Source organism: Nannospalax galili, unplaced genomic scaffold (genome assembly GCF_000622305.1).
Source record: "Nannospalax galili isolate Female #2095 unplaced genomic scaffold, S.galili_v1.0 scaffold210, whole genome shotgun sequence".
Taxonomy (NCBI): domain Eukaryota; kingdom Metazoa; phylum Chordata; class Mammalia; order Rodentia; family Spalacidae; genus Nannospalax; species Nannospalax galili.
In genome coordinates, this window is record NW_008329365.1 from 2,253,565 (window position 1) to 2,281,302 (window position 27,738).

General features: G+C 44.5%; 2 protein-coding genes across 4 annotated transcripts in view; one reads left to right on the top strand and one right to left on the bottom strand.

Annotated features, from left to right (window-relative positions):
* The window catches only part of Dusp16 (dual specificity phosphatase 16), an 89,899-nt gene extending 72,055 nt beyond the window's left edge, over nt 1-17,844 (top strand). The window contains exons 5-7 of the mRNA XM_008837558.3: nt 5,281-5,440; nt 12,002-12,125; nt 14,064-17,844. Coding sequence (XP_008835780.1) covers nt 5,281-5,440; nt 12,002-12,125; nt 14,064-15,237 — 1,458 coding nt within the window. The 3' untranslated portion in view covers nt 15,238-17,844. The remainder of the gene's footprint in view (nt 1-5,280; nt 5,441-12,001; nt 12,126-14,063) is intronic.
* An 8,616-nt stretch (nt 17,845-26,460) lies between these two features.
* Nucleotides 26,461-27,738, bottom strand: part of Borcs5 (BLOC-1 related complex subunit 5) — a 93,418-nt gene continuing 92,140 nt past the window's right edge. For all 3 annotated transcript variants that reach the window (XM_029565750.1, XM_008837572.3, XM_008837580.3), the window contains one exon: nt 26,461-27,718. In XM_029565750.1, the coding sequence (XP_029421610.1) occupies nt 27,506-27,718 (213 nt within the window). In that variant the 3' untranslated portion in view covers nt 26,461-27,505. The remainder of the gene's footprint in view (nt 27,719-27,738) is intronic.

Sequence of the window (27,738 nt, forward strand, 5' to 3'; positions counted from 1 at the left end):
ATTTATTTATTTATTTTTAGTGTGTGTCTGTGTGTATGGTTCTATGGATAAACCCAGACCCTCACATACCAAGCAAGCATTCTACCACTGACCTACATCCCCAGCTCTTTGTAAGATCTTGTTCTTTAAAAAGCAGAAACAGGTAGTATATTTGGGTGTGGTTTGCTTAAAAACTCCAGTCAGCTGACTTAGGAAAAAAAAGAGCTTAGGCAGGGCATAGCAGCACACACCTTTAAACCCAGCACTCAGGAGGCAGAGGCAGGTGAATCTCTGTGAGTTCAAGACCAGCATGGTCTACATAGTGAGTTCTAGGACAGCTATAGAGTAAGACCTTGTCTCAAAAAAAGAAAACCCTAAAATCCTGCACCAGAAATTAGTGAATTAATAATATACAGTAATTTGTTTTGTCTATTTTTTAGACTGGCCTGGAACTCTTTATAATTAGTGGATATTCATTGTATGCACTAATGGGTTTCATAAAGACATTTTTTTCTAGTATGTCATGTACTCTGACTGTATTCTCAACCCCATGCCCTTTCCTTCTCCTGCCCCCACTAGTTTCCTTCCTCTTCTGGATTGTCCTGCTTCTACTTTCATGTTGTATATGTAAACGATTTAATATATTATTTTAAGTTAAAGCCACATTTCAAGAATGTTTGATTCTTGTAATGATTTCCTCCTTTAACTGACATTTTTCACTGATGTAGTGACTATACGCTAGAAGACAATTTGTAGAAGTCAGAGGACAACTTGTGAGAGTGGTTCCTCTCTTCCCACCATTTGAGTTCCTGAGATCAAACTTAAGTCAGGAGATTTGGCGGCAAGCACCATTACCCACAGGGCCATCTCACCAGTCCTAAATGCATCTGTTTTGTTTTAATTTTTTTCAATTCTTTTTTTTTTTTTTGTCTTTTTGAGACAGTGTCTCCCTGTAGCCCCAGCTGGCCTGAAAGTTGCTATGTAGACCAGGCTGGCCTTGGACTCACAGAGATCCACCTGTCTCTGCCTCCCAAGTGCTGGGATTACAGGCGTGTGCCAGCATGCTCAACTTAATTTTTTTCCAATTCATTTTTATGTTTAATTATATGTGTATGTGTATGGGGCAGGGGTGGGTATGTGCACATGAATGCAGGTGCCCACAGAAGCCAGAAGAGTCAGGTTCCCTGGGATCTGGACTTACAGGTGGTTGTGAACCAACCAACATAGTTGCTGGAAATTGAACTTAGGACCTAGCAGTAAATGTTCTTAGCCACTGAGCTGAGCTGTCTCTCCAGCCCCATCACTTGAAGTACAGTTTCATAAGCAAAGAATGCCATTTTGTGATGTAAACAGTATTGTAAGCTTGCATTATTGATGTTTCTTAAATTGGGTCAGAACTGCCTCTTTTTTCTGTTTCCTGTGTGTTTGGCCATAGCAGCCCCATTCAGATCAGTGAACGGCAGCAGGCAGTGTGGGTGGTGAGCGTGCCTGTGGACAGCTAGTTCTCATCCCACAGAAGACAGCAAGGTAAATGTAGCAGAACCCAGCATCAGAACACCTGTGGCTACAGTGGAGGTGAGGAGAGAGCAGAGGGCAAAGCATTCAGCCAGGATAAGTATCTTCTCACAGAGCTGGCCAGTGGCCAGAGCTACTGCCAGGTCATCTCACAGAAGGACATGACCAGGACACTGCTCTGAGACAACTTACACTCTAAATGTCATTTAGTTTAAAACGTGTAGTTATTAGAGTTCCATCTAATTTGCCATAGAACCCACTAAAATTTAGAGCAGTATGGGAACTAAAAGAGTAGATTCTACAGATGAGTATGTTTGGATTTGAATCTTTCATTCTGTACTACTTGCTAGTTAGGAAGACCAGACTTTGGAAAGATTATAGAATCTCTATAAGCCTCAATTTCCTTGTTTGTAATGAGGATACTAATAATACACATCACATGGAAAGTGAATGTGAGTATTCAATAAGACTGTTTAGCACAGTACCTTACATGTAGTAGGCATTCTTTAACTGTGAGATAATATTTTTTTTTTGAAACAGGGTCTCCTTGTAGACCTAGTAGGCCTGTAACATATTATGTAGACCAGGCTTTTGAACTCAGAGATGTACCTGCCTCTGCCTTTCGAGGGCTGGGATTAAAGGCATGCACCACTCTGCCCAGCTGATACTATCTTCTTAATATATTCCATGTGTCACAGGCTATATTAATAGCCCTGTAGCAAAAGTGCTCAAAAATATTTTTTGAATATTGGTTAAAATGTCACTTTCTTAAAGTATAAGTTACTAGGGTACATATCAGAAGTGGACATTGTTAGCTGGGCATGGTGGTGCACGCCTGTAATCCCAGCACTTGGAAGGCAGAGGCAGGCGGATCTCTGTGAGTTTGAGGCCAGCCTTGTCTATATAGAGAGTTCCAGTCCAGCTGGGGCTATAGTTGTATTATTTCTATGGAAAAATCAGAGTTGACAGACTTTATTGATATGCAACATGTTTTGTCCTTAGAAGTGCCTGCCCTCTTTGGATTGTGTGTGGTAGATGTCTCCCGCCCCTTTTTCTAAATATAAATTTTATATCTTCATATGGATATAGAATTGGGTGGAACAGTCTGTTAAGTATCTCCCCTTACTTTTAATGTAATGTAATGTAAGTAAGTATATATAGTACTGTTGGTAGAAAAGAGAAAGAAATACAGCAAAAGACTTTGATGAGACAAGACCTTGAAGGCAGATTTAGCCCCAGGGAATCCCTTTGATTCTTTGTCTTGAAGAATATACTGGGCCTGTGATTTATCAGATAGTACTAGATAAACTCAGTGTATCTATGGTTCACCCAGAGAAAAACAGGTGTACCTTTGCCACACACACGGGAGATTAAAGGTCATGATAAACTCCACTAAGATGTTCATGGCCTGACCACTAGCTTGACTAGAGCAGATACGCCCCTTTAGAGGGCCTTATGCTCTGCTGTAGTGAAGGGGTGGGTCATTCTGAGAAACCTACCGAAGTCCAAAAGCTGTTTCTTGATATTGTCATCTCAGAAATGAGAACGGGCTGCATGCACAATCTATATTTATTCCATCTACTATTTGTGCAAAATAAAACACACTTGTGCCCAACCAATGTGCTGAATGAAGAGATAAGAGAAATGGCATTTCAGGAGGGCAACAAGAAGAAAAGCACCAGTTATCTGTCAGAGAGTTATAAAACATGTATAGAAAGGTGGCATTCCAAGAAAAGAAGGACGGACCCTAGTGGCACAGAATAATGTTCTAAGCTGGGGACATTTCCTGAGAGGCAGCACAGGGATGACTAAGCAAAGTGGGATAGCAAAAGTGGGGTAGCATCAGCTTCCTGGTCAGGGTAAATGGGTTATCACAGGAACAAGTTCACATTAGTGCAACCAGTGCTGAAGGCAAGAAAACAAGGAGGATTCCACTCACAATCTTACTCATTATTTCACTCCCTAAATAGGGAAGGCAGGAATTACCTGTGGGTTCTTTACTAATGGCGCGAACAAAGTACTTTGGAAGGACAGTTTGGAATAGTTAGTTAATTATGCATCCACGAGTTAAGAGTTCATAGAGTTAGGCAGAATAGGAAAAGTGGGAAGAGTGCCATCAGGAAGAGGTGGGACCTCCTAAGCACAGATGGGTGAATGGATATGCAGCGTTCTGGGGTTGTGTGGGACAGCAGCACGAAATGGAGACAGTGAGTCAGTTATATCAAGCACTTAGTCTGCTTTCAGGTGTAAGAAAGATTACCCGAGTAGGATAGATATGCCTGTAGTTCCAGCTACTTGGGAGGCTGAGGCAGGGTAATCATTTGAGTCCAGAATTTGAGGCCAGCCTGGGCAACAAGATAGCAAGATCCTGTCTCAAAAAGAAAAAAAAGAAATATTGCCTTAGTTGTTGTTAAGATTGGTTTGGGCAAATATGGTGGTACACGCCTCTAATCTCAGCACTCCAGAGACAGACGCAGGCAGATCTCTTATGTTTGAAGTCAGCCTATCTTCATAGGGAGTTTCAGGCCAACCAGGGCTACATTGTCTCAAACAGTAAAACAAACAACAGAAAGAATCGGGTTTGGAGAGAGCTACACTGCACCTTCAGGAGCTCTCTCCTGGCTTATTCCTTGGTGAGGACTGATCACTGAACATGGATGGGAAGAGAGGCTAAACAGGTACCAAAGGGATTTTGTAGACATTTGGATGGCGTTACGAGGAAGAGAAAGGAGCCAGGTAATGTTTTCTCGCCCAGCTGGCTGGGCGGATCTTTGATCAGTGTTGGTGCAAGAGAGTTCAAGGCACAAAAGGATAGTGTGGATCATTTCCAACATTTTGAAGGTGAAAGACCTGTGGGATATCCTAATCCAGCAGGTACAAACTCACATGCACATTAGCAGCACAGAGTGAGTAAAGTGCTGCAAATAGATGCAACCTCCAGAAAGGCTGTTTAGGTTGAGTGGCAAGAATGCCCAGGATCTTAGAGAATACCCAGCTTGGTTAGTGTAGGCAGAAAATGCTGTGTCCGCACACATTGAGTGTATTGCTTGCATGTGTGTATGTGCACCCGTCATGCAATGCCCACAGACGTCAGAGGAGAGCGTCGAATTCCCCTGGAACTGGAGTTATGGATGGTTGTTAGCTGCAATGTGAGTACTGGGAATTGAACCTGGGTCCTCTGCAAAAGCAGCTCTTAACCACTGGGCTGTTTCTCAGCCCCAAGCATACTTTTTTTTTTTTTTTTTTTTTTGGTCTTTTTGAGACAGGATCTCCCTGTAGCCCCAGCTGTCCTGGAACTCACTATGTAGACCAGGCTGGCCTTGAACTCACAGAGGTCCACCTGCCTCTGCCTCCTGAGTGCTGGGATTAAAGGTGTGCATCACCACACCCGGCCCCAGGCATACTATTTTAAATGACCGTTTTGTCCATAAGTTTATTTTTCTGTGTCTGGGGGTGGGGGCCATGACACATACCTTTAATCCCATCACTTGGGAGGCAGAGGCAGACAGATCTCTGTGAATTCAAGACCAGCCTGGTCTACATAGTAAGTTACAGACAGCTGGGGCTACAGGGAGACCCTGTCTCAAAAAGATTAAAAAAAAATGTTTTTTTTTTTTTCACTGTGAACTTCAAGTGTGTGACTGTCTATGCTGGAGTTTTAGATTTCACTGATATGAATGATTATTGCAAAAAAAATTGGTATTTTTTGTCATGACGTTAAACTTAAATATTTCAAAATGACTTTAGTATACAATCAGTTCCTTTAATTGCTCTTTTCCTTCACAGGAGCTGATGCAACAGAATGGGATTGGCTATGTGTTAAATGCCAGTAATACCTGTCCAAAGCCTGACTTCATACCTGAGTCTCACTTCCTGCGAGTGCCTGTGAATGACAGCTTTTGTGAGAAAATTCTGCCGTGGTTGGACAAGTCAGTGGATTTCATCGGTACGAACCTCAAGTATATTATAAGTTCTTTGGATTATAGTGTCAGAGATAGGTATAGCCTTTCCCTTCCCTTTTTGCCTATTTTACAGATTTCCAAAAGTCTGAAAATAGCACGTGATGTTGCTTACTCATTTAGTGGGCAAGGTGATGTGTGCCATGCTGTCCCTAAGGGGACAGCACCTTGTGACCTGCTAGCTAACTTTTAACAGCACCAAGGTTAAGCCTTGCAGGATCTGGTTATGTGTTGCAAGTGTTTAAAAATCAGCTAAGCTTTTAGAATTACCCTTTCCCCTCCCGCTCTGCAAATCCTGTGAAGCCCACTGATACACCTGGGTGGTATCCTCTGTTGTCTTGCTGCTATGCCCTCTCCAGCGAAAAGTCAGATCCTGCGAAAGCTTCCCATTGCCCCTGACATCTTTTCCTATGTTACAAGGTGTCTGAGCTTCAGTCCATCTATCAGTACTTCCAAGTAGTTTGGGTGCAGTGAAACTCCAGTATGTACACATACACACACAGACGTACTTCCTTGGCGGTGGCTGTGACAGAAGCCGGGCTGCACCGACTTTATTCTGTTTCCTTGGCCCCATCAGGAGCTTCTCTGGCTCTTAGGTGCTGTTGCAGCCTGGCACCGCAGGCTCAGGTGTGTCGGTAGTCGGTTGGCGATAGGGACTTGGAGGCTGGTGAGCAGAGAAGGAAACTGCTGACTCTTGAGCAACAAAATCAGGTGCTGACTCCTTGTGTTCCATGAAAGGAATTTTTTTGTTTTTCCTCCTATAACATAAGTTTGAACACTCAACTCCATAATTGAGTGCTCTGAGTTGGTTATTGGAAATAAAGGAATCATTTCCTTGTAGAAAGCAAAACTAGGTACATTAAGCCCCCAGTGTACTTTTCATCTATGAGACGGATTTTCTAGGTAATGATTTTGAAGCTTTGGGTAATTCTGAAACAGTTCTCTTTTTCAAGATTTCCAAGTTTTTGAGAATTTCCAGTCTTTGAAACACCTCAAGATTAAAGGCCATAACTGTTCACATTAAAATAATCATAAAGATAATCATGGTTAATGTTCCCATTGTGTGTTGTGTTGCTCTAGAGACATGATCCAGGCTCTGATTTCAGTGAATGTCCACAAGGAACTTGATTCTTTTAACTTGTGAGAGTGTCTAAGCTATAGAAGGGAAAATGTGAATAACTACTCCCAGAGAATTTTCTTTTTCTATGTAAGATATTGGGTCACCATGCCACTTTTCATTACAGAAAAAGAACTTTACCATGTTCTAAGTTGGCTATATGTACATCTATATATCTATGTCTCTATGTATGTATGTATGTATGTATGTATGTATGTATGTATCTCTATCTATCTATCTATCTATCTATCTATCCATCCATCCATCCATCCACAAATTGTAGTTTGTAATATCTGTAAATATTTCTATAATTATTTCATTTGTTTGGTCCTATTTACTACAGCCACTGCCCTATCTCATTCAAATAATTCAAGATAAAAATCATTTTCACGTAAATTTTAATTTTATTGTCTGCATAAATAACATAGTTTGCCTGCTTGTGCTCTAGAATACTCAGAAGGTACCCCGAGCCCAGCTGTCTCCCCATAGAAGCCCCTGCTCCCTCCTCACAGTCTCATTGGCTCCTGCCCCACCCCACCCACATCAAATCCATAACTTAGTTTATTCAAAGGATGTACTTTGGAACCAGACTTTGAGTCCTGCCCCTGGTTATTTGTTACATGGTTGTGGGTAACTAACTGACTTAAAACTCATGTGCCTGTTTCCTAAAGTAGAGACTGAAAATAGTAGACCCACTTAATAGGGATGCTGTGAGGGTTAAGGTGGACAGTGTGTGTAACAAACCCCTTACAAAGTTCTTGCTCATAGATGGCTGTGAAGAAATGTTTTCATTTTTCCTCTCTTTCTCTCTCCCTACCCTCCTGCCCCCCTTTCTCTGCTGCTTAGGCTGTCCTTGAACTTAAGGGCTTGCTTAGCCCTCCCTGGTAGCTGGGACTGAAGGCACTGCTCCCTCCTCTGGCTGACAGAGGTTATCAAAATGGCCCTGAGTTCCTCCTTTCCCCTCTGTAGGGCTGTGTGCAACTCCTCTTAGTCTTCAAGGCCTTACTTTTAGCTTTCTCAGTCCTTGTTCTTAATGAGTTCTCACTTTAAAAAAAAAATTTATTGTTTTTATGTTTACGAGCGTCTTGTCTGCATTTATGTGAGTGCACCTGTGTTGTGCAATGCTGCAGAGGTCAGAAGAGGGCTTTCGGATTCCCCTGGAACTGGAGTTAAGGATGGTTCATAGCCGCCATGTGGGTGCTGGGAATCGAACCCGGGTCCTCTGCAAGAGCAGTCAGTGCGCTTAACCCCTAAGCCATCTCTCCAGCCCCATGAGTTCTCACTTCTTAATCTGCAGCCTCCCTCTCCTTTTTGTTTTGTTAGAGACGAGCGTCTCACTCTCATTTTTTAAATCTAAACATCATCCCTGTCTTTCTGTAGTGCTAACCTGCTCTTTGTACTTCTAGTTTAACCATCTCTGCCTTCTTGTTCCTCAATCTAGAACCTGCAGATGCTCATAATTTCCTACAGAAATTGTATCCTTTAGCTTAACATTTTCAAGAGACCACCCCCTAGCATGTGCCCCCACCTTTGCAACCTCCTGTGGTTATTTCCTACAGGGCTTGTGAGCACCAGCCCAGGCCAACCTCCTTCTGAGTACTGTTCAGTCCCACACAGGGTTCCCTACAAACCCTTCCTTCTCTCTGCCAGGTGTGTGTCTGTGTGACTTCTCTGCTCCGGGTTAGCACTCAGTCTGTCAGGACCTATGTGCTAATGAACCCCACTCTAGAATAAGCACTTTTCAGTTTAATTTTTAAAAGTATATCAGATCAGTTGCCAGCAGCTCCTCAGTGAGGGCTGATTTTTCTCACCCACTTCCCCACTTCTATGCTGGGATTTTTTTTTTTTTTTCTGGTTTGAGCTTACATGGGACTTGTGATGCTGTCACCTTGCCATGAGTTCATATGAGTAACTGCCCAGCTGTCTGGAAACTGTCTCCTTGTGGTCACCTACCTCTTCTGGCTCCAACAGTTCCCTTCCCCAGTGATCCTTGAGCTTTGGGAGGCAGAAGTTGGATATAGGTACCCTAAACTGAGGAACTATTAGCAACCAATGGCTGCTGGGAGGAGGGGAGTCAGTCTGTGAGGTGTGACTGGGTAGGTTAACTAGGCTCCAGGGGATGGACCCACACTGAAGGGCATTTGAGGACACAAATTTGACTCTATAGGCCTTAAATAAATATTAGTACATGAAATTTGGCAGGGGGGGTAGTAAGGCGGATGCAGACAGGGTAGGGGAATCTGAATATGAAAAAAATATATTGTATGAAATTCTCAAATTCAGTGAAAAAAACTTAAAAAGAAAACCGAAACATCAAATTAGTTGTGGTATAAACAGCGTGAGAGCAGTGAGGATGCCGAGAACAACGGACACCTGTATCCTTAAAACTGTGATGTATGTTATTGTTCAGGCTTTAAAAAGTATTTACTTATTTTGGATGTGTTGAGTGTAGGCATACATGTGTAGGTCAGAGGAGAACTTTGGGGGGGTCAGTTCTGTCCTTCCACTGTGGGATCTGGGATCAAACCTCAGGGTCAGACTTGTACAACAGTTGTTTTTACCCACTGAGCCTTCTTGCCAGCCCCCCAGTTTTGTTTTATTTTGTTTTTGAGACAGGGCCCCCCTGTAGCCCCAGCTGGTCTGGAATTCCCATGTAGTCCAGGCTGGCCTCAATCTCAGAGATCTGTTTGCCTCTGCCTCCCAAGTGCTAGGATTAAAGATGTGGGCCACCAAATCCAGCCAGATTTTTTTATATAGAGTGCTTTAAAAAAATATGTCAGTCAGCTAGCCAACCAGTATTAACTACCTGTATAATATATGCCAGTATCTGATCCATGGGGGAGTGTAAGAAACGAGACCCTCTAGGTCCTTATGGTCTAGTGTTTTAGATAATTATTAACAATAATGAGAGAATATTCGGTCAACATTAAGAAAATGTAAACCAAGTGGCTTTTGTCTTTTTGGTGGTACGAGAGGTAAACTTAGAGCCTAGAACATGCTAGGCAAGTGCTCTTTCACAGAACTACGCTCTTACCCCTTCCAGGTCTTTTCGCAGGGGTTTGGAGCGGCTTCCAATAAGGGATTGGGATCAAAATACACACATCCACACTGAAATGGGATCGAGGGGGAAGAACCAAATCATAGGACACTGGGAGAGGTGCACTAACTATGATAGAACATCTGATTTGCCAGATCTTAGCTGAAACTGAAAGCCTTAGCTTGGAGCTTCTTACTAGCCAAGGAAAAGGGAGAACATGCTGTGGCCTAGAGGGTTCTCCATCAGTGTGGACTGTATGCATTGGTTCTTGTTTGGTTTTCCTGTCTAGGAGGGAAGCTGCTTGTTGCTTGATGAGTCATAAATGACCCCTAATGAATTAATGCACGTAATGAATAATAAATCACGTAGACCAGAAATTTGTATTCTAGTCTGTGAGGTTGGAATGGCTTTGAAGTATTCAGCTGCCAGAGCAGGTTCCTGTATGTCTGTTAATTAAAAATTTCATCCTCAGCTTTGGTATACTTGTGGTGTGTCAACTAAAACAAGATGAAGGTGGAAGGCTTTGTCCCATGGCAACAGCTTTATGCCTAAGCATATGTGCAGTTGTTCAGAACTGAATCAGGCATGGTACTGCTTAGAATGCTGGTTGCTTCCAGGCTATGGGGATGCTATCTGCTCCTCCATGGAAGCTTCTGATGCCTCTCATCACTGTCTGAATCCCCTGGCTCTGGTTCTAACAATGTTCCATGAGACCCTCTATCACAGTATCGGGAATTAAGACGATGCAACATGATAGTAACTCCTGGTTCCCGAGAAAGTGATCTGCTCTATCATGTCCATGATTTTGTGTTACGTTAAGCAGATAGCTTAAGGTAGCTATCTGACCCCCAGAACCCATGGCTTGTGCTTGTAATCCCAGAGCTGGGGTGGCAGAGCAACCCTGGGGCTTGCTGAAGCACCACAGAGCCTAGCTTATGTGATGACCACCAGACCAGTGAGGGACTCTAAAAAACAAGGTGGACAGTGCACCTGAGGAATGACAGCTGAGGTTGAGCTCTGTCCTCCACTTATATGCATATACACATGTACCCGCATACTTGCAAGCACACAAACATGCATGCACACACACACACACACACACACATATTAAAGTTTAGCCATTTTATGACATACAGAAGTTTCCTAAAGGAAAATAGAGTCAACCCCCAGCACAGGAGGAAAAAAAAATAGAGAACATGAAGACAGGTTCTGGGAATTTCAGTATTTTATTATTCATGCCTGTATTTATTTCTCAGCATCTAAAAAGTAACTTGGGCTAGGGATGTGGGTCAGTGGTAGAGAACTTGCCTAGCATGCTTGAGGCCTGGGTTCAGTCCCTAACACCTTAAAAAAATACAAAGTAACTTTGTCTAGAATTGTGAGATTGTCATTCAGTCTCTCCCCTGCCCACCTTTTTTCAGAATACCAGTGTGTGCCACATGCATTTGGAATAAAAATAGGTGTTTAAAAAATAATCTCTTAGGTAATTAGAGAAAAAATTTGAAATGTCAGACAATATGAATAAACAAAATATATTTTAGGTGTGGGATTTTGAATGGTCCTTTCCTTCTTTATATATTTTTCTGTATTTCTGAACAGTTCTACACTAAGCAAATATAAAATATAATATATGATTTATATGTAGGAATTTTATTAAGTACTGTAAAAAAATATATGGTGACAGGGAAATAGATCAGTTGGTTAAGTCCTTGCCTTGCAAGCAGGAGCACATGAATTTGAATACCCAGCACCCATGTAAAAAGCTGGTCATGCGTGCCTATAATCCCAGTGCTGAGGAGGTGGAGAATCCCTGAGGCTTGCTGGCCAGTCAGTGAGCTCCAGGTGCAGTCTGGTGCACACAGACACACACACACACGGACACAGACACACACACACGCACACAGGCTGGGTGTGGTGGCACTTGTAATCCCACCGCTGGGGAGGCAGGGACAGGCTGCGGGTTGGGGTCTAGCCAGCCTAGCCTCCTTGACCAATCTAGGCCAGTGAGAGACTGTCTCAAAACAGAGCAACAGACCAGTGGACAGTGCCTGAGGAACAACATCTGTTGTCCTCTTGCCTCCACACTCACATGCACACATATGAACACACACAGAAAACATATGGCAAAAAAGTACTGCAACGAGAGCTAGACAACCCGAGGTTGTCGTGTCGCTCATTTACACCATGGGATCTTAACTGCTCACAGTAGGCCAGGGGTAAGGGAGTTATTCTCCCCTCCCTCCTAAAATACTAATGAAAGGATGAGTAGGACATAAGTAGATGAGACGAGACTGGCTTTGAAGTTTCTCAGGTGAAGTCATTGAAGGTGACCCTGAGTACAAGATTTCCTTACTGAAAAAATGACTAGTGACCTTCCTTGAATTTCTCCTTTAGAAAAAGCCAAAGCCTCCAATGGCTGTGTGCTGGTGCACTGCTTAGCTGGAATCTCTCGCTCCGCCACCATTGCTATTGCCTACATCATGAAGAGGATGGACATGTCTCTAGATGAGGCTTACAGGTGAGGACAGGAACATGGCTTGTGGGACTGGCTTTTCATTTTTCCTAGAACAGAGAGAGCTATGAGGGAGGGGGAGCAGATGAACACAGATCAAGACGGTTTGGGTCACACTTGTCACAGATTCCTGGGGCTGTGAAGTGGTCTTGCAAAGACTTGAGGAGCACAGCTCTGCTTAAGAATTCATTCTGCCTAATGTGTCATGTCATCCTCGGCTACTTTTAAGTTTAAGGAATGACGGATCAAGTGAGTTTATTCCTTCCCCTCAGTGGAGAAACATCACTTTTCTAATTTGCATGTGGGGAAAGCAACCCTAGCATAACACTTGTCAGTCAGCTCTGCTTCAGACTCTACTGCAGAGAGGCAAAGGCCTACTACACTCAGGAATAAAGCCTATTTTGCAGGTAGTCATTTTGACTTGGCTACTCTCTCCCTGTCTCTCGGAGGGGAAGGCAGAGAGCGGCAGTACTCCAGAGTCCTGGCATCCTGTTCAGTGACTGATGAGCCCGAGTCCCCGGCATGTCCTGTTGGGTAGAGGTAGTTAGTTTTCATGTGAGAAAGAATGAAAATACAGGTTCATGGAATTGGCTTGTTTTTTAATATTTGAACTTCTCAAACTGTAAATTCTGGCATAAAGAAATGAGCTGCCTAAACACCTTGTCTTTGATGGAGACCACAGGGGATGGTCCTCTTTTTCTACAATAGCTCTCTCCTCCATTTAGGTCTCTGTCCTGTTACCCTTCTGTTCCAAAGCCAAATGGGAAGGCCTGCCCCTCACATCATGTTAAAAAGTATTATGTGGAATCTACATTTGTGCTTTCTGTAATAGAACCAGTTATTTCTGGTTTTAAATTGATTTGGGTTACTTGATTTCCATGAGTTATGATTTTTCTTACTCATAAATTTTCAGTGTAGCTTTACTCTCTCCTGAAGAATTTGTCCCACTGCTAAGGACCTGTTTCCTCAACAAAACACAAAAAGCTGGGCTAGGGATCTAGCTCAGTACCTGCCTAGCATGCACAAGGCCCTGGCTTGAGTCCCTATCACTACAACAAACTTCAACCACATAAAAGCCATCATTAGTTTTCATGCTTAATAATTTTTTTTTTTTTTTGGTCTTTTTGAGACAGGGTCTCCCTGTAGCCCCAGCTGGCCTGGATTCGCTATGGAGACCAGGCTGGCCTCGAACTCACAGAGATCCACATGCCTCTGCCTCCCGAGTGCTAGGATTAAAGGCATGTGCCACCACGCCTGGCTAATCATTTTTACCATGGAGGTTACATGGACCATACATTAGACAGTCCTGGCTTTGAATCCCAGGACCATTGTTTAGTAGCTATGTGATTTGGTTCAAGTTAACTTAAGGACTTTGTATACTTACCTGAATGATGAGGTGCCTGATCTAAGGGTAGGTTTGAAGACTAAATAAGTAAGCCAGCACATTAGCGTAGTGCTTAACACCCAGAGCCCACTTTGTAGCTGATTCTTCTGTCACTTTGAATATAAAACGAACTGGTACTCTGACACTTTGACCATCTGGTACCTCCGTCCTCTCCTCCCTCCCTCCCTCTTTCCTTTGTTGTTAATTTATGAGAAGTGTCTTGAGAAGTGACTACAGGGAGTTGAAGGGGGGATATTGGAAAGTTGAAGCTGGCAAATGACCTAACCCTGTCCTAGTGCATGTGTGTGCATGTTTGTATGGTGGGGAATGAAGATTGAGCAGAGTCCTCTTATCAACTGCATTGGAGTCTTGAAAAGAAGGAGGCTACGTCTGGAGCTCTGAGCCCTGGAGGCAGCCCCCTAGTGTGCACCACGCCATGCTAGAGTATCCCTAATAGAGTATTCTGCATTGTGAGCCATCACCCTGCATTTGTAAATGGATCATTTTCCACAGAATTTGGAAGGTCTATTAATGCCCTCTCTCATTATCCTTCTTTATAGATTTGTGAAAGAAAAAAGACCTACTATATCTCCAAACTTTAATTTTCTGGGCCAACTCCTGGACTACGAGAAGAAGATTAAGAACCAGACTGGAACATCAGGGCCAAAGAGTAAGCTCAAGCTGCTGCACCTGGACAAGCCCAGTGAGCCTGTCCCTGCAGCCTCGGAGGGTAGACGGAAGAGTGCACTGCCTCTCAGTCCACCCTGTGCCAACTCTGCTACCTCAGAGGCAGCGGGGCAAAGGCCTGTGCATCCTACCAGTGTGCCCAGCTTACAGTCATCACTCTTAGAAGACAGACCACTGACACAGGCGCTCAACGGGCTCCACCTGTCCTCAGAGAAGCTGGAGGACAGCAATAAGCTCAAGCGTTCCTTCTCTCTAGATATCAAATCCGTTTCATATTCAGCCAGCATGGCAGCATCCTTACACGGCTTCTCATCAGAAGATGCTTTGGAATACTACAAACCTTCCACCACGCTGGATGGGACCAACAAGCTCTGCCAGTTCTCCCCAGTTCAGGAAGTATCAGAGCAGACTCCAGAGACCAGCCCGGATAAGGAGGAGGCCCACATCCCCAAGAAGCCCCAGCCCAGCAGACCCTCAGACAGCCAGAGCAAGCGGCTGCACTCGGTGAGAACAAGCAGCGGGGGGGCTGCCCAAAGGTCCTTCTTCTCCCCACTGCATCGAAGCGGGAGTGTAGAGGACAATTACCACACCAACTTCCTTTTCGGCCTTTCCACCAGCCAGCAACACCTCACCAAGTCTGCTGCAGGGCTGGGCCTCAAGGGCTGGCACTCGGATATCCTGGCTCCCCAGACCTCTGCCCCATCCCTGACCAACAGTTGGTATTTTGCCACAGAGCCCTCGCGCTTCTACTCTGCTTCAGCCATCTACGGAGGCCATGCCAGTTACTCTGCCTACAGCTGCAGCCAGCTGCCCACCTGCAGCGACCAAATCTATTCTGTGCGCAGGCGGCAGAAGCCCAGTGACAGAGCTGATTCGCGGCGGAGCTGGCATGAAGAGAGCCCCTTTGAAAAGCAGTTTAAACGCAGAAGCTGCCAAATGGAATTTGGAGAGAGCATCATGTCAGAGAACAGGTCGCGGGAAGAGCTGGGGAAGGTGGGCAGTCAGTCTAGCTTTTCAGGCAGCATGGAAATCATTGAGGTCTCCTGAGAAGAGACCTATGACTTCTATTGACAGTTTTTTCTTCACACAAAAAATATTCCCTGTAAATCTGAAATATATATATATATATATATATGTGTGTGTGTGTGTACATACATATATATTTTTTGGACTATGGAGCTGTGGTGTAAAAGCAAAAGATGGATCAACACAGTTGTTCTCTCTTAACACCTACACTGAGAGTTCGGCCAAAATTTCTCAAAATAAAAGTGGAAGTGCAGAGGCTGGAATCCCCCTAACCAGGAGAAACAGTTTTATTCATTTAATTTTACAGCTTCTTGTTCCTACAAAAGCAAGTTTATTTGATGTGAGGGGACAAAAATCCCCTCCCATTTTCATGTGCTACAGAGATCTCCAGAACTCATCTCTGGCCAGGCCCTTCCCAGGTATACCTTAGCGCTGAGACTGAGCCAGCTGTGGGTCAGGTGGGGAGACCCTCTTAGGGACAGAACCTAATGGTAAATCCAAGAGAAATGATCCTGTCCAAAGCGGATTCACAAATCCAAGCTTTCCCGACAGCCAAGATGCAGGCATCATTCTGCTGGACAGACCATTAGGAGCCTTGCCCAGATCTGCTTAAAACCAATCCAGTACCTCAGACAGGACAGTTGGGGCCGTCACCACTACCATGTCTGTTAGCCCTTTCTCTAGGCATTGTGAATAAGTAGGTAGTTGTCACTTTCCAGACCAATTCATACTGTCAGTGCACAGAATTCCAATGGGCCTGGATGAGCGGCTCCCTCTTCTCAGCTTCACCCAAGAAGGGAGACCATCTAGGGTTCAGCCTAACTCGAGATTGGGCAGTCAGGAAGCCTAATGATTTAAGATAAGGGTGGGAGGCTAAACAAGTCTCCTCCTCCTCTATAATAATCAAAGAATTGTCTAAAATGGGATTGTTAATCCTTTAAATTGCCCTTGAACTTGGATTAGGTAAATGTGAATCATTGGGGTTAGCAGAGCAGCAGCATCTCCATGAAGATCTCAGTCTAAGCTGATGCTTTCCAGTTCTGTTTCATGACAGATTAAAATTAGAGCTGGTAAGTGAAAGTCGCTGAAGAAAAGCAGGAAACTAATTTCCTTGGTGGTTTTTTTCCTGTTGAGTGTAACAAGGGTAGCATTTCTATAATTTTCTCAGCCTTCCAGATTTGCTAAGGGCTTTGGAAAGCTAGAAGTATTCAGAATAAAACATTAGAAAGGACAAGAGAAGTTTGTTAAATTTTGCTAAGTTGTGAATACAGGAAAGCCGTAGCCAAACCCTTTTCCCAGCATGCTAAGGAAGGGACATTTCAAAATGGAGGAGCACAGCAGTACCTCAGCCCCTGACCTGCAATCACTGTGTGGAGCTGAGCCTGGCAGCTGAGACGAGGTAATTAACAGGTGTACATGATTGTACATATCCACCTTTAAACTGCCTGGCTGGAGTTTTACCCTCTGAACGCATCCTCCTACGGCCTTCATTCACGTCAGCAGTGCCTGGGTAGGAGAGGGCAGGTGTCCTCACTGATCTTCACTGTCACGTAGCCAGCTGCTGACTCACATCTCAGGTTTTTCTGTTTTTGAAACGGATAGTCCTTTGACTAGGATGTGACTTAATGTTTCCTATAGTGACTGCTCAAACCAGCATAGAATGACATGATTCAGAGCTGACTGGCTTGATCACAAGGATTCTAGCCTGATAGACATACTAGTCTGTACAGATGAGCCGTGGTCTGGGCGTAGGATGAAGTCAGAGCGGACACTGCACAAGAAGGTTGCCACGCTGCAAGGTTCTGCTGAGCCATCTGACTGGTTTTAGATACGATTGCAATCTTTTATGTAATCAAAAGTTCTCAAGGATTCATAGTCATTTTTGATGTGTTGTGCACACACTGTAATAATTCACTCCTAAAATCTGGTCATACCTGGCAAGGCATTTTTAAGAAATGAAGGCAATGGCCTTGTCATTCATTAAGTCTGTTCCAGGAGGGTCAGGGGACAAGGCTTTAGTATATTTGAGCAGAACTTCACCTGTGCCATTTAGGGTTTCTTTGGCTTTGGTCCCCTTTTTATAACTGACGTAACTACAGTATGGCTGGCAGTCCTTGATCACTAATGCCAAAGTATCAGTTCTTGGAATTGAGACTACCATGTCAAAAGGGCAGCCTCTGAGGCATGTGGTGGAGTAGGTGGTGTGGTGCTTGGCCCTCAGCCTGTGAGCACAGGGAAGCCTGGAGTCTGCTGGGATGATGTAGAACAGTGCTTTTAAAGAGCAAAACCAGAGCCAGGCATGGTGGCATACACCTTTAATCCCAGTACTCAGGAGGGAGAGACAAGCCCATCTCAGTGAGATCAAGGCCAACCTGGTCTACATAGTGAGCTCCGGCCAGCTGGGGCTACAGGGAAACCCTGTCTCACAAAACAAAATGAGCAAAACTAGACCCTGAGAAATGCTGGAAATTGTTTAGAAGATTTGTAAAGTTAGTGGAAAGACTGTATAAATGTTTAATATGAATATAGTGTTCTTTTGGACTAAGGCAAGCTGTTGAATGGTTAATTGTGCATTTCTCATTTTGATGTGTCATGTATGTTAATGATTAAATAAAATCAAAACTGGTACCTGTTTATACATAAGTATGAGAACCCCTTCTTGCAGCTGTCACCTTGATGGGAATAGTCACATGCAGGCTGCAAAGACAGGCAGTCCTGGAACCTGCCCTGCAGTTCTCACATGAATGAATCTAGCCAGAGTAAAGCAGAAGTGGCATTAGACATATTACATGCGGCATCATTCTTGTGGAACACTGGCGAACACTGCAGTGTGGCCTGCCACCTGTGCTCCACATGCCAGGTGCACATGCCCATCTAAACACTTGTCCTTGTGCTCAACATTGGAAGAAAAAGATAGCTCCCTACTTGTGCATTTTAGAATAAGTAAGTGATTTTATAGCCCTTTCAGGAAAAACCGAGGAAGGATAGTTATTAAAGATCTGTTCTCAGGGACTCAGAACTTGGCTCAGTTGGTATAATGCTTGCTTTGCATGCATGAGGCCCAGAATTTGATTTAGTCCCATATAAACCAGATGTGGCGTGTAGCTGAAATCCTAGCACTCAGGATATGAAAGTAGGATCAGGAATTTAAGGCCATCTTTGGCTACACAGTGAGTTCAAGGCCAGCCTGGACTACATGAGAGGTATCTCAACAAAATTTTTTTAAAAAAATATTCTCCATCCTATGTATACCTTAATGACATCTGCTTATGACAGTCGATCACATGAGCCTAATCTTACCAGTTTAATAAAAAACACAAGAAATGAAACGTCAGTACCACAGCAGACTGAGTGACTATAAAGAAAATCATGGGCCAGAAAAATGGCTCAATGGATAAAGGCACTTGCCATGCAAGCCCAGGATCTGAGTTTGATCCCCAGAACCCATGTAAAGATGGAAGAAGAGAACCAACTACACAAAGCTGTCCTCTGATCTCCACAGGCACACCATGGCAGTGTCTCCCAACCTGTCCCCCCCAATCATAGGTGGGCTGGGAGTTTAGCTAAGTGGCAGAGCACTTAGCAGACATAAGGCCCTGGGTTCAGTCCCCAGTATCACAGAAGGTAGTGTGCATATGCATGTGTGAGTGTGTGTAAAATCATTGAAGGTGGATGTAGGAAATTTCAAAGCAAGAAGTATAGCCCTGCCAAGGAATGCATGAGTGTGCAGAATAAAGCAAGTGGACTAGCTCGGCCTCCAGAGATGGCAGGGGCAGAACCAGTACCCAGTGAGGTGTCAGGTTTAGATCTCTGGGCAGCCCTACAGTTTTCAAGCCAGTGTACTCCAAAGGCAGAGCTCAAGGCCTCACAGGGACCAACTAGAGCAGGCTGGCAGAGGATCAATTTGTGTCTGCCCTAGTTTAGCTTTTGTTGCTGTGATAAAATACCTTGACAAAAAGCAACTTATGGAAAAAGAGGTTTATTTCAGCTCATAGTTCCTGGTCACATGCCATCAGAGGGAAGTCACAGTGGCAGGAACTTGAAGCAACTGATCACAGCCACAGTCACAAGCAGAGAAAAACGAATGTACCTGCTTATACTTATGCTTGTTAGTGCGCAGTCCCCTTCTACACTTACAGTCCAAGATTCTCTGCCTAGGGAATGCTGCTGCCCACAGTGGGCTGGGTTTTCCCATATTGGTGAACATAAGAAGGTCCCCCACAGATATGCTCATGGGCCAACCCTAACTAGACAATCCCTCATTGAGATTCTTCCCAGGTGATTCTATATTGTGGGAGGTTGACGAAACTAGGCATCACAGAGTCTAATTTGCCAGGCGTGATGGCACACACTTTTAATCCGATCACTTGGAGGCAGAGACAGGCAGATCTCTGAGTTCAAGGCCAATCTGGTCTACATAGTGAGTTCCAGGCCAGCTGGGGCTGCAGGGAGACCCTGTCTCAAAAAGACTAAAACAAGTTAAATAAATTTAGACATGAGTTGGGCATGGTGGTACACGTTTTTTATTGAGGCACTTGGGCAGCAGAGGCAGGTGAGTCTGAGATTGAGGCCAGCCTGGTCTACATAACAAGTTGCAAGCCAGCTGGAGTCAAAATAAATTTGAAAAGAACTTTAGGGCTGGAGAGATGGCTCAGCGGTTAAGAACACTGGCTATTCTTAGAGAAGACCTGGGTTTGAATCCCAGCACCCACATGGCAGCTAACAACTGTCCGTAACTCCAGTTCCAAGGGGTCTGATGCTCTCTTCTGTCCTCCATGGGTACTGTACAACACAGGTGCACTTACCTACATGCAGGCAATACACTCATACACATAAAAATAATAAAATATTTTTTAAAAAAAGAACTTTACAGGGAAACAGGAAAAACACAGATTTCTGAGATGAGACAAAAAGCAAACTTGGAGCGAGTCCTGAGTGTCCCAATCAATTTGGTGAAGGGCAGGGACAGTAAACTAGAATTAGTTGAAGAAAACTTTTAGCTTCCAAGTAGTCACTGTTTTAAATACTTTGTCTAGCTTAGCTTTTCTGTCATTATGAAGGAATGAAGGGCTGGCAAGATGGCTCCGCAGGTAAAAGGTAAGCCTGACAACCTGTGTTTGATCCCAGCACACAAATGAAAAGAGCTGGATGCAGTGGCGTGGGTCTGTAATCCCAGCACTCCTGCAGCAAGATGGGAAGCAGAGACAGAATTACCTAGAAGCTTGAGGGTGGGCTAGTCAGCAGTGTGTAGGCAGCCTGACCAAACAAGAGACTGCCTCAAGGTAGGAGGAGAGGAATGACTCCCAAAAATTGTCCTCTGACCTCCAAACAGGTTATGTTAAAGTGTAAAATCAACTGGAAAATTCTAGCACTGTCTTGGAAGATAGTTACAACACTATGCTACAATTTATGTAAAAAGTCTCTCTTGGTTCTCGCTAAAACACGAGTGGGCTCAAAGATGCTGTCCCATGGGAAATACAAAACTGTGACCATGTGAAAGTGTCATAGGCAGGAGGATAACAAAGAGGGTCAGTTCGGCTATGGTCTGGTCAGGGAATTGATAACAGTTTTAATGACTGATGGATAAGAACTTGCTTCCTAAAAGCTTTTAGTGTAAGGTATGCTTCAAGCAATGAGCCTTAATTAGCAGAAAAATAACTTTCTTCAGTCATTGGTAAATTCTGGCAGGTTTTAGAGTATCACCAATAACTTTACAAAAAAAACAATTCCCTGATAAGAGTAACCGACACACAGAGCATGCTGCCCAGCATGCTGTTCGGACACCTTGGCTGTTAGCAATCAGGTCACTTGCATGGGTTGAATGTTCATGTTTGGCTAGAAGTATGTAAGTAATAAAGCCATCAGGTTAAGGTTCTCTCCCGCATCTAGAACTTTCCAATGGAAAGTATACTTGAGCCCTGTGGGTCAAGCCCTATGTGACATTCAGCATTGTAATATGTTAATGAGCAATGACACCCTCTGTGCACTGTTCAGTTGTAACAAAGAGGTGAATCATGGGGAAGCTGTTACTTCTAAGTTAAACAGATTTTATCCCCAAAATATCTACAAGATAAATGTCTGCTTCCCACTCATCCTTCACTTTCTGTATCAACATTTTAGGTAATTTCCTGAGTATATTTTGGCTTAGCTGAGATAGAAAATGAATCACGTTAGAATTTATTACTTTGTATTGTGTGTGTGTGTGTGTGTGTGTGTGTGTGTGTGTGTGTGTAGGTCAGAGATCAACCTTCAATGTCATTCCTCAGGTGCCATCCCTCTTGTTTTGACAGGGTCTCTTACTGGCCTCTAGAGCTCACCAAGCAGACAAGCAGTAGGTATCCACTTGCCTCTCTGTCTTCTGAGTGTTGGGATTACAGATGTAACCACTGTGCCTGGCTTTTTTGTGTGGATTCTGGGAATTGAACTCGGGTCCTCATGCTTGAGTGGCAAGCACTTTACCAACTGAACTCACTCCCACCCCTACACAAGAATTTTTTTTGGTTTGGTTTGGCTTTTGCTTGTTTTTTGTTTGTTTGTTGTTGAGGGTCTCACTATGTAGCCCTGGCTGGCCTGGTACTTGCTCTGTAGACCAGGTTGGCTTTGATCTCACAGAGGTCTGTTTGTCTCTGCCTCCTGAATGCTGGGACTAAAGGTGTGCGGCTACCACGCCCAGCCTCCTGCCCACACTAAAATTTTAACTTGTGCTGGTGACACTCTGTCTGAGGTTCCTAGTTTTCCTTGGACCTCACTAGGAGAAATTCTGAAGCTAAGTAAGGTCTGTGAACCAGCACTAACTGGCACATGCCACCTCTCCAGGGTCAGTGGCTTTATCTTGGAAACAGCCAGTTTATAACACCCATAAGGAGGGCATCACCAGTTTCTTTCCTAAATCTAGAGTTAAAGCAAAGAAATGCCCAGAGGCTATCAAGAAACAGACTCAAAGCCTCCTAACAAAGCAGGTGTGGCAGCACATGGTGTAATCCCAGTGCTCAGGAATGGAAGGCAGGAACATGGAGAGTTCCAGGCCAGCCAGGGCTATACAGAGACACTGACTATAAAAAAAAAAAAAGACTGGGTGACAGAGGAGGGCTGACCTAGAATGTGCAAGGCTCTGTGCTTCATTCCTAGCACTGAACCAAAGAAACCACAGAAGCAAAACAAAACCATTCATTCCTCTATTTCAGGCTGTGGAGTTCTTGAAACTCATTTCATCAAATATTTACTCTGCAGAGGACACTGGATAGATATCTAGGTTCACAGTATATTTCATATTCTGAGGAGTTAACTTTTTAAAATTAACATTTCTTGATTTATTAATTTTTTTTTACATGCATGAGTGTTTTGCTTGTGTGTAAGTGTACCGTGTATGTAGTGACTCTGGAGGCCAAAACAGGATGGCAGATCCCCTGGAACTGGAGTTGTAGGTAAGTGTTACCTACCATATAGGTAGGTGCTGGGAACCAAACCTGGGTCCTCTGGAAGGGCAGCCAGTGCTCTCAACTGTTTTCTCTCTAGCCCTGGGAGTTAACTTCTAAAAGAAGTCAAGAAATTATATATACAAGTATATGCATATCTGGGTATAATAGTAACTGTACATATGTATGATTACTAATCATACAACTTTAAGAACATAGACATGAAATCTACAACTATTACCTAAGATATTAAGGAGTCATAACCACTGTGTTCCTTTTGTGCATGGAGGGCTTTTTGAGATAAGGTCTCACTATAGCCCAAGCTATCCTTGAACTCAGTGGTCCTCCTGGTACAGCCTCCCAAACTGGGATTACAAGTGTGCACCACCATGCCTCACTATCACTTGCTATAATGTCATGTATTATGAACATCTGCACATAAAACGAGATAAAAGCTAGCGTCTACTGACCTTCCATTTGAATGAGGAGCCTGCTAGTTGACTTTTCATAAATACAGAGAAGTAGATTTACAGAAAAGCAAAGTAGTGTCTTATAAATGAACTCCAATTTATAATGGAGGGAGGGAAGGAGCGAGGGAGGGAGGGAGGCGATGAAAGAGGAAGGAAGAACAGGAGGGAAGGAAGGAGGGAGAAAAGGATGGAGGGAAGGAAGATGGATGTCCCTTGGGAGGTCACTGCCAAGCCCTAGTTAGGCCCATGCTTAGAGACAACAGGTAAAGATGTTCTTTGTTCTGAGTGTGGTGGCACAAACCTGTAATCCCAGCTTGTGGGGGAGGCTGGACACCAGGAATTCAAAGTCATCCTTAGTTACAAAGGAAGTTTAAGGCCTGTAGCCTGGGTTACATGAAACCCTGTCTCAAAAACCAAAACAAAGAAATGGAAAAAGAATTCAGGTTCCACCCTCCCAGCAGGACCATTTGCTGAGGACTGAGCATTAGCATTATGGGCCTTGCGGGGGGACAGTAGATCTAAAACATCATACCGGGGCTCAGGGAAATGAAATGGCCTACTAAAAATCAAGGCTAGAAACTTCGAACCAGAGCTCTCTAATAACTTCAGGCTTCCCCCTCATTCCCCAAACACCCCATAGTGGCCAGACAGGTTACAGGATATTAACCAATCAAGAGCCAGCATAATGGTGTCTTGAGATACACATCACTCAGCTTCTCAGACTCCACTGGGAAAGGATCAGTCAAGGTTCAGTCAGAGAACCACTCGGAACGGTATGGACTAGGATGTGCTACAGGGGTGGGACCTTCAGAAGCAACAGGGACTGGCAGAGACCTGGCAGCTACTTCTTCACCCAGGCATACGGCAGGGGGTAGTTGGGAAGGTGAGTTATGTTGCAGGACATCAAAGACAGACTCCTGCATAGACTGGGGTCTGTGCCCAGCTCTCCCCAGAACCCCCCGGCAGCCTTCTCCTCACACCCAGCACACTGTGGATGACCCCAGGGAGAAGCTAATACACTTGGCCTGGCCCAAGGTGAGTTCTGGGGGACCAGGAGATGCTGAGGGCCCAGCTGCTGCCCACACAAGCAGTGTAGTAGATCCCAAAAGATGTGCATGAGGTAGAACAGGGCCTGACCTGTATCAACTTTCAGTGTCCTGGTCCACTTCTAAATCTCATAGGAACCTCATTCGTGGCCACCCTCAATCTGAAAGAAGCACAAAGGGACTTCTGGGAAATAGTGCAGCTTAGCCAAGCTTACACTACCACAGACCACCTCACAACAACATACTGAACTATGAGAACCCTTACCGCCGAGCTATAACCCCAGCACTAATTTCTTTATACGAAGAAAAAGAGAACTGGATGCTCATAATTTGTGTGTGTGTGTGTGTGTGTGTGTGTGTGTGTGTGCGCGCGCGTGCGCGCGCCATGACCTTTCCGCACGTTCAAACCATGAAATGAGAAAGCAGGGGAAAGCCCAGCCCTCAGGGGCTGAGTCTGAATCACAGCTCAGTCACCAAGCACAGCAAGGACTGTGGTCCCTGACCCCTGCGCTGTTTGAACAGCTCTGTGAATAACTGGCCCTTCCTTCTTTGAAGGCTCTGAGCACACCTCTGTGGCCAGAGCTGGGTTCTGAACACTCCAGAAACTTAATGAAAGCCTGATGATGATGATGGTGGCTTACAAATGTCTCCTGTTGGGCTGGAAAAGTGGCTCAGCAGTTGCTGCTCTTGTAGAGGATCTGGGTTCAGTTCCCAGCACCCACATGGTGGCTAACCAAGTGACTATAACTCCAGTTCCAGGGCATCAGATGCCCTCTTCTGGTCTCTCAGGGCACCAGGCATTCATATGGTGCACATACATATATGAAGGCAAAATACTCATACACATGAAATCAATTTTTTAAATGCCTCCTGGGCTAGAGAGATGGTTCAGTGGTTAAGAGCACTAGCTGCTCTTGCAGAGGACCCAAGTTCAATTCCCAACACCCATGTCAAGCGGTTCACAACTACCTATAACTCCAGTTCCAGAGGACCTGATGCCCTCTATTGACCTCTTTGGGCATCTACATTCATGGGCACATACACACATACAAACAAACATATATACATAAATTTTAAAAATGCTTCCCATCAGTTCAGGTGAGGAAATGTGTTTGTTGTATTTGTTTAACTTTCTGCTGGTTTGAAACTTAGGAAAAAGGAAAAAAATTCCCAAGGGTATTGGGTCCTTGTCTAGCCATATCACATATGACATTTTGTGGAATTATAATATTAAAGCAGTATGAAAAATCTAAAAATAGCATGAAGCACTCTGGGGAAAAGATCAATGGATTAGAACGCAGTCTGAGACTAAATCCTCAATAATATACATTGAACACATGGCAGGAGGCTATTACATGGAAAGTCACTGCAGGGAAGGTGCTTAATGAATGGTGCCACCTGTCTTCACCCATGACATCCCCAGAACCACCTTAGGCTATTTAATAGGTTTCCAAGTTATAGAATCTCTTAATGTGTACCACCCAGTGAATTGCTCTAGAAATGATTTAAGACCCACTCATGAGACAGCATTATAAAGTCCGCCTTCACTAAGAGGGGCCCACTCCCAGCTTGCCGCTGCAGCTACCCACGGTCCCCTCAGCCCACTTTCACCTCCTCAGGCCAATGGCCACCTTTCTCCACATGAGGAACAAAGGCATCAGCCACAGGAAGGGAGGCAGAATGGAACCTAAAGGTTGTCCTGAAGATGGCAGGCACTGCCTTAGGCTTCCTTCTCTTGGTTGGATAATACAGATTTATTTAATCAATTAGAAAGTACTAGAGATGTTGGGTGTGGTGGCACATTCCTGTAATCTCAGTACTCAGGAGGCAGAGGCAGGAGGATCACCACAAGTTTTATGTTTATAGTCTACATAGTGAGTTCCAGGCCAGCTAGTACTATACAGTGATATCCTTTCTCAACTCTGCTCATCCCAATGCACAGAAACAAAGAAAATACTAGATATTACTATTATTCCTTATGTCTGAATTAACCTTTGTGCCCCTGTAGTTTAAATGTCCCCACTTCCTCTGTCATTCAACTATCTTATGTCCTACATTTTATTTTGCATTTTAAGAACATTATAAATTGATATCTGATTACAAACCAAGACTACGGGGGCCAGTGAGATGGCTCAATGGTGCTTGCCATGCAAATCTGGCAACCTAGGTCCAATCCCCAGAAATGGAAGGAGAGAACCAACTCCACGAAGCTGTCCTTTGACCTCCAAACATCCTGTGACATTCCCCCAACATATATCAAACACACACAATAAATAAAAATTAAGTTAAAAATAAAACAAGATTAAAATCAGATGAAGTTTCACTAATACACACTAAATTAAGCAGATTAATTTTAATCTTACAAAAGAGGAAGGGTATTCTGACACCTAACAAAACACCTGGGACTTGGAGGAATAGAGGGGGCAAGGTGAAAGCCTGCAGCTCCTGGACCTGGTGACCTCTCCAGCCCTAGTTCTAGTCTCCAGGTCTGCCCCCTGCTTTCCATTCCTTCTGTTCTTCAGGCCTTTTGCCCACAGAACACCTGTGATGAGCAGACGCTCTGTAAAGGCTTCGCTTCCCAAGGCACACGGACTTCCATGGAGGGCAGAGGCTACGTGGCCATTTTTGTATCCCTGGAGCATCAAGTGGGCTCAGTGAGCCTACTGAGAAAAATGACTGTTGGAAGGTAAAAACAAATGCTGCTTAAAACCTTGGTATGAAGGCTGGAGGCCTGCCAGGCTTGACAGAAGCCTAGGCTCTGTGTGGGAAACCAGTTATCAATGGGCAATGACCTTCATGAGTGGGAGAAGTGAGTCTTCAGTTTCCAGTGACCACACAGAAGGGACATTGCGACTGAAAAACAAAAAGGCAGTGTTTTGGCAGGACAGGAAGATGCTGCCAGATAACGCCTTGATGAGACCTGGCTGTCAGGATAGGAACAAGGACCCCTCTCACCCCAAACAAACACACAGCTGGGCTAAGTTAGATTTTCTGTTTACAACCACAACCCAGAGAGCCTGAGTAAAGTTTCACAAGGGTGCGGAGGAGCACCTGGTTTCTAAAAGTTTTCTCCCTTTTCGCCAAGGCTTCATTGCAGTAGCTAGACTGTATACATTCTCAATTTTAAAAATGTAAGCAAAATAAAAATAACTCAACGCAGAGTTCTTTCAAGAATCCCCAGTGACTCAACTGTCTCAGTTTCGCTTATCAAGAACCACGTGGTTAAGTCTGTGAGGGGCAAACACAAGTTAAGCATCGGGGCCCAGGTGGAAGAGGCAGGCCAGGTCTTGAGCCACCTGCAGCACAGCCTGGCCCAGCTGCCCATGGGGTGAGGCCCGCATGCAGGCTGCAGCGCTCGCTAAGGCCGCATGCTGAAAGGCTCCAGGCGCTCGGCCTCGGGTAGCATGCTATTGAGCCTCTCCATGAGTGGCACGGTCTGGTCAATGCCCATCTGGATGCGGCGCAGGATGGCCGACATTTCGTTCACCTTCTGGATCTGCTCTGCGTACTTGGCATATCTTTTCTGACGCTCCTGCATGAAGCTAAAGAGGGTTTCCACGGACAGATCCATCTGCAGGAGGCAAAAAGAAA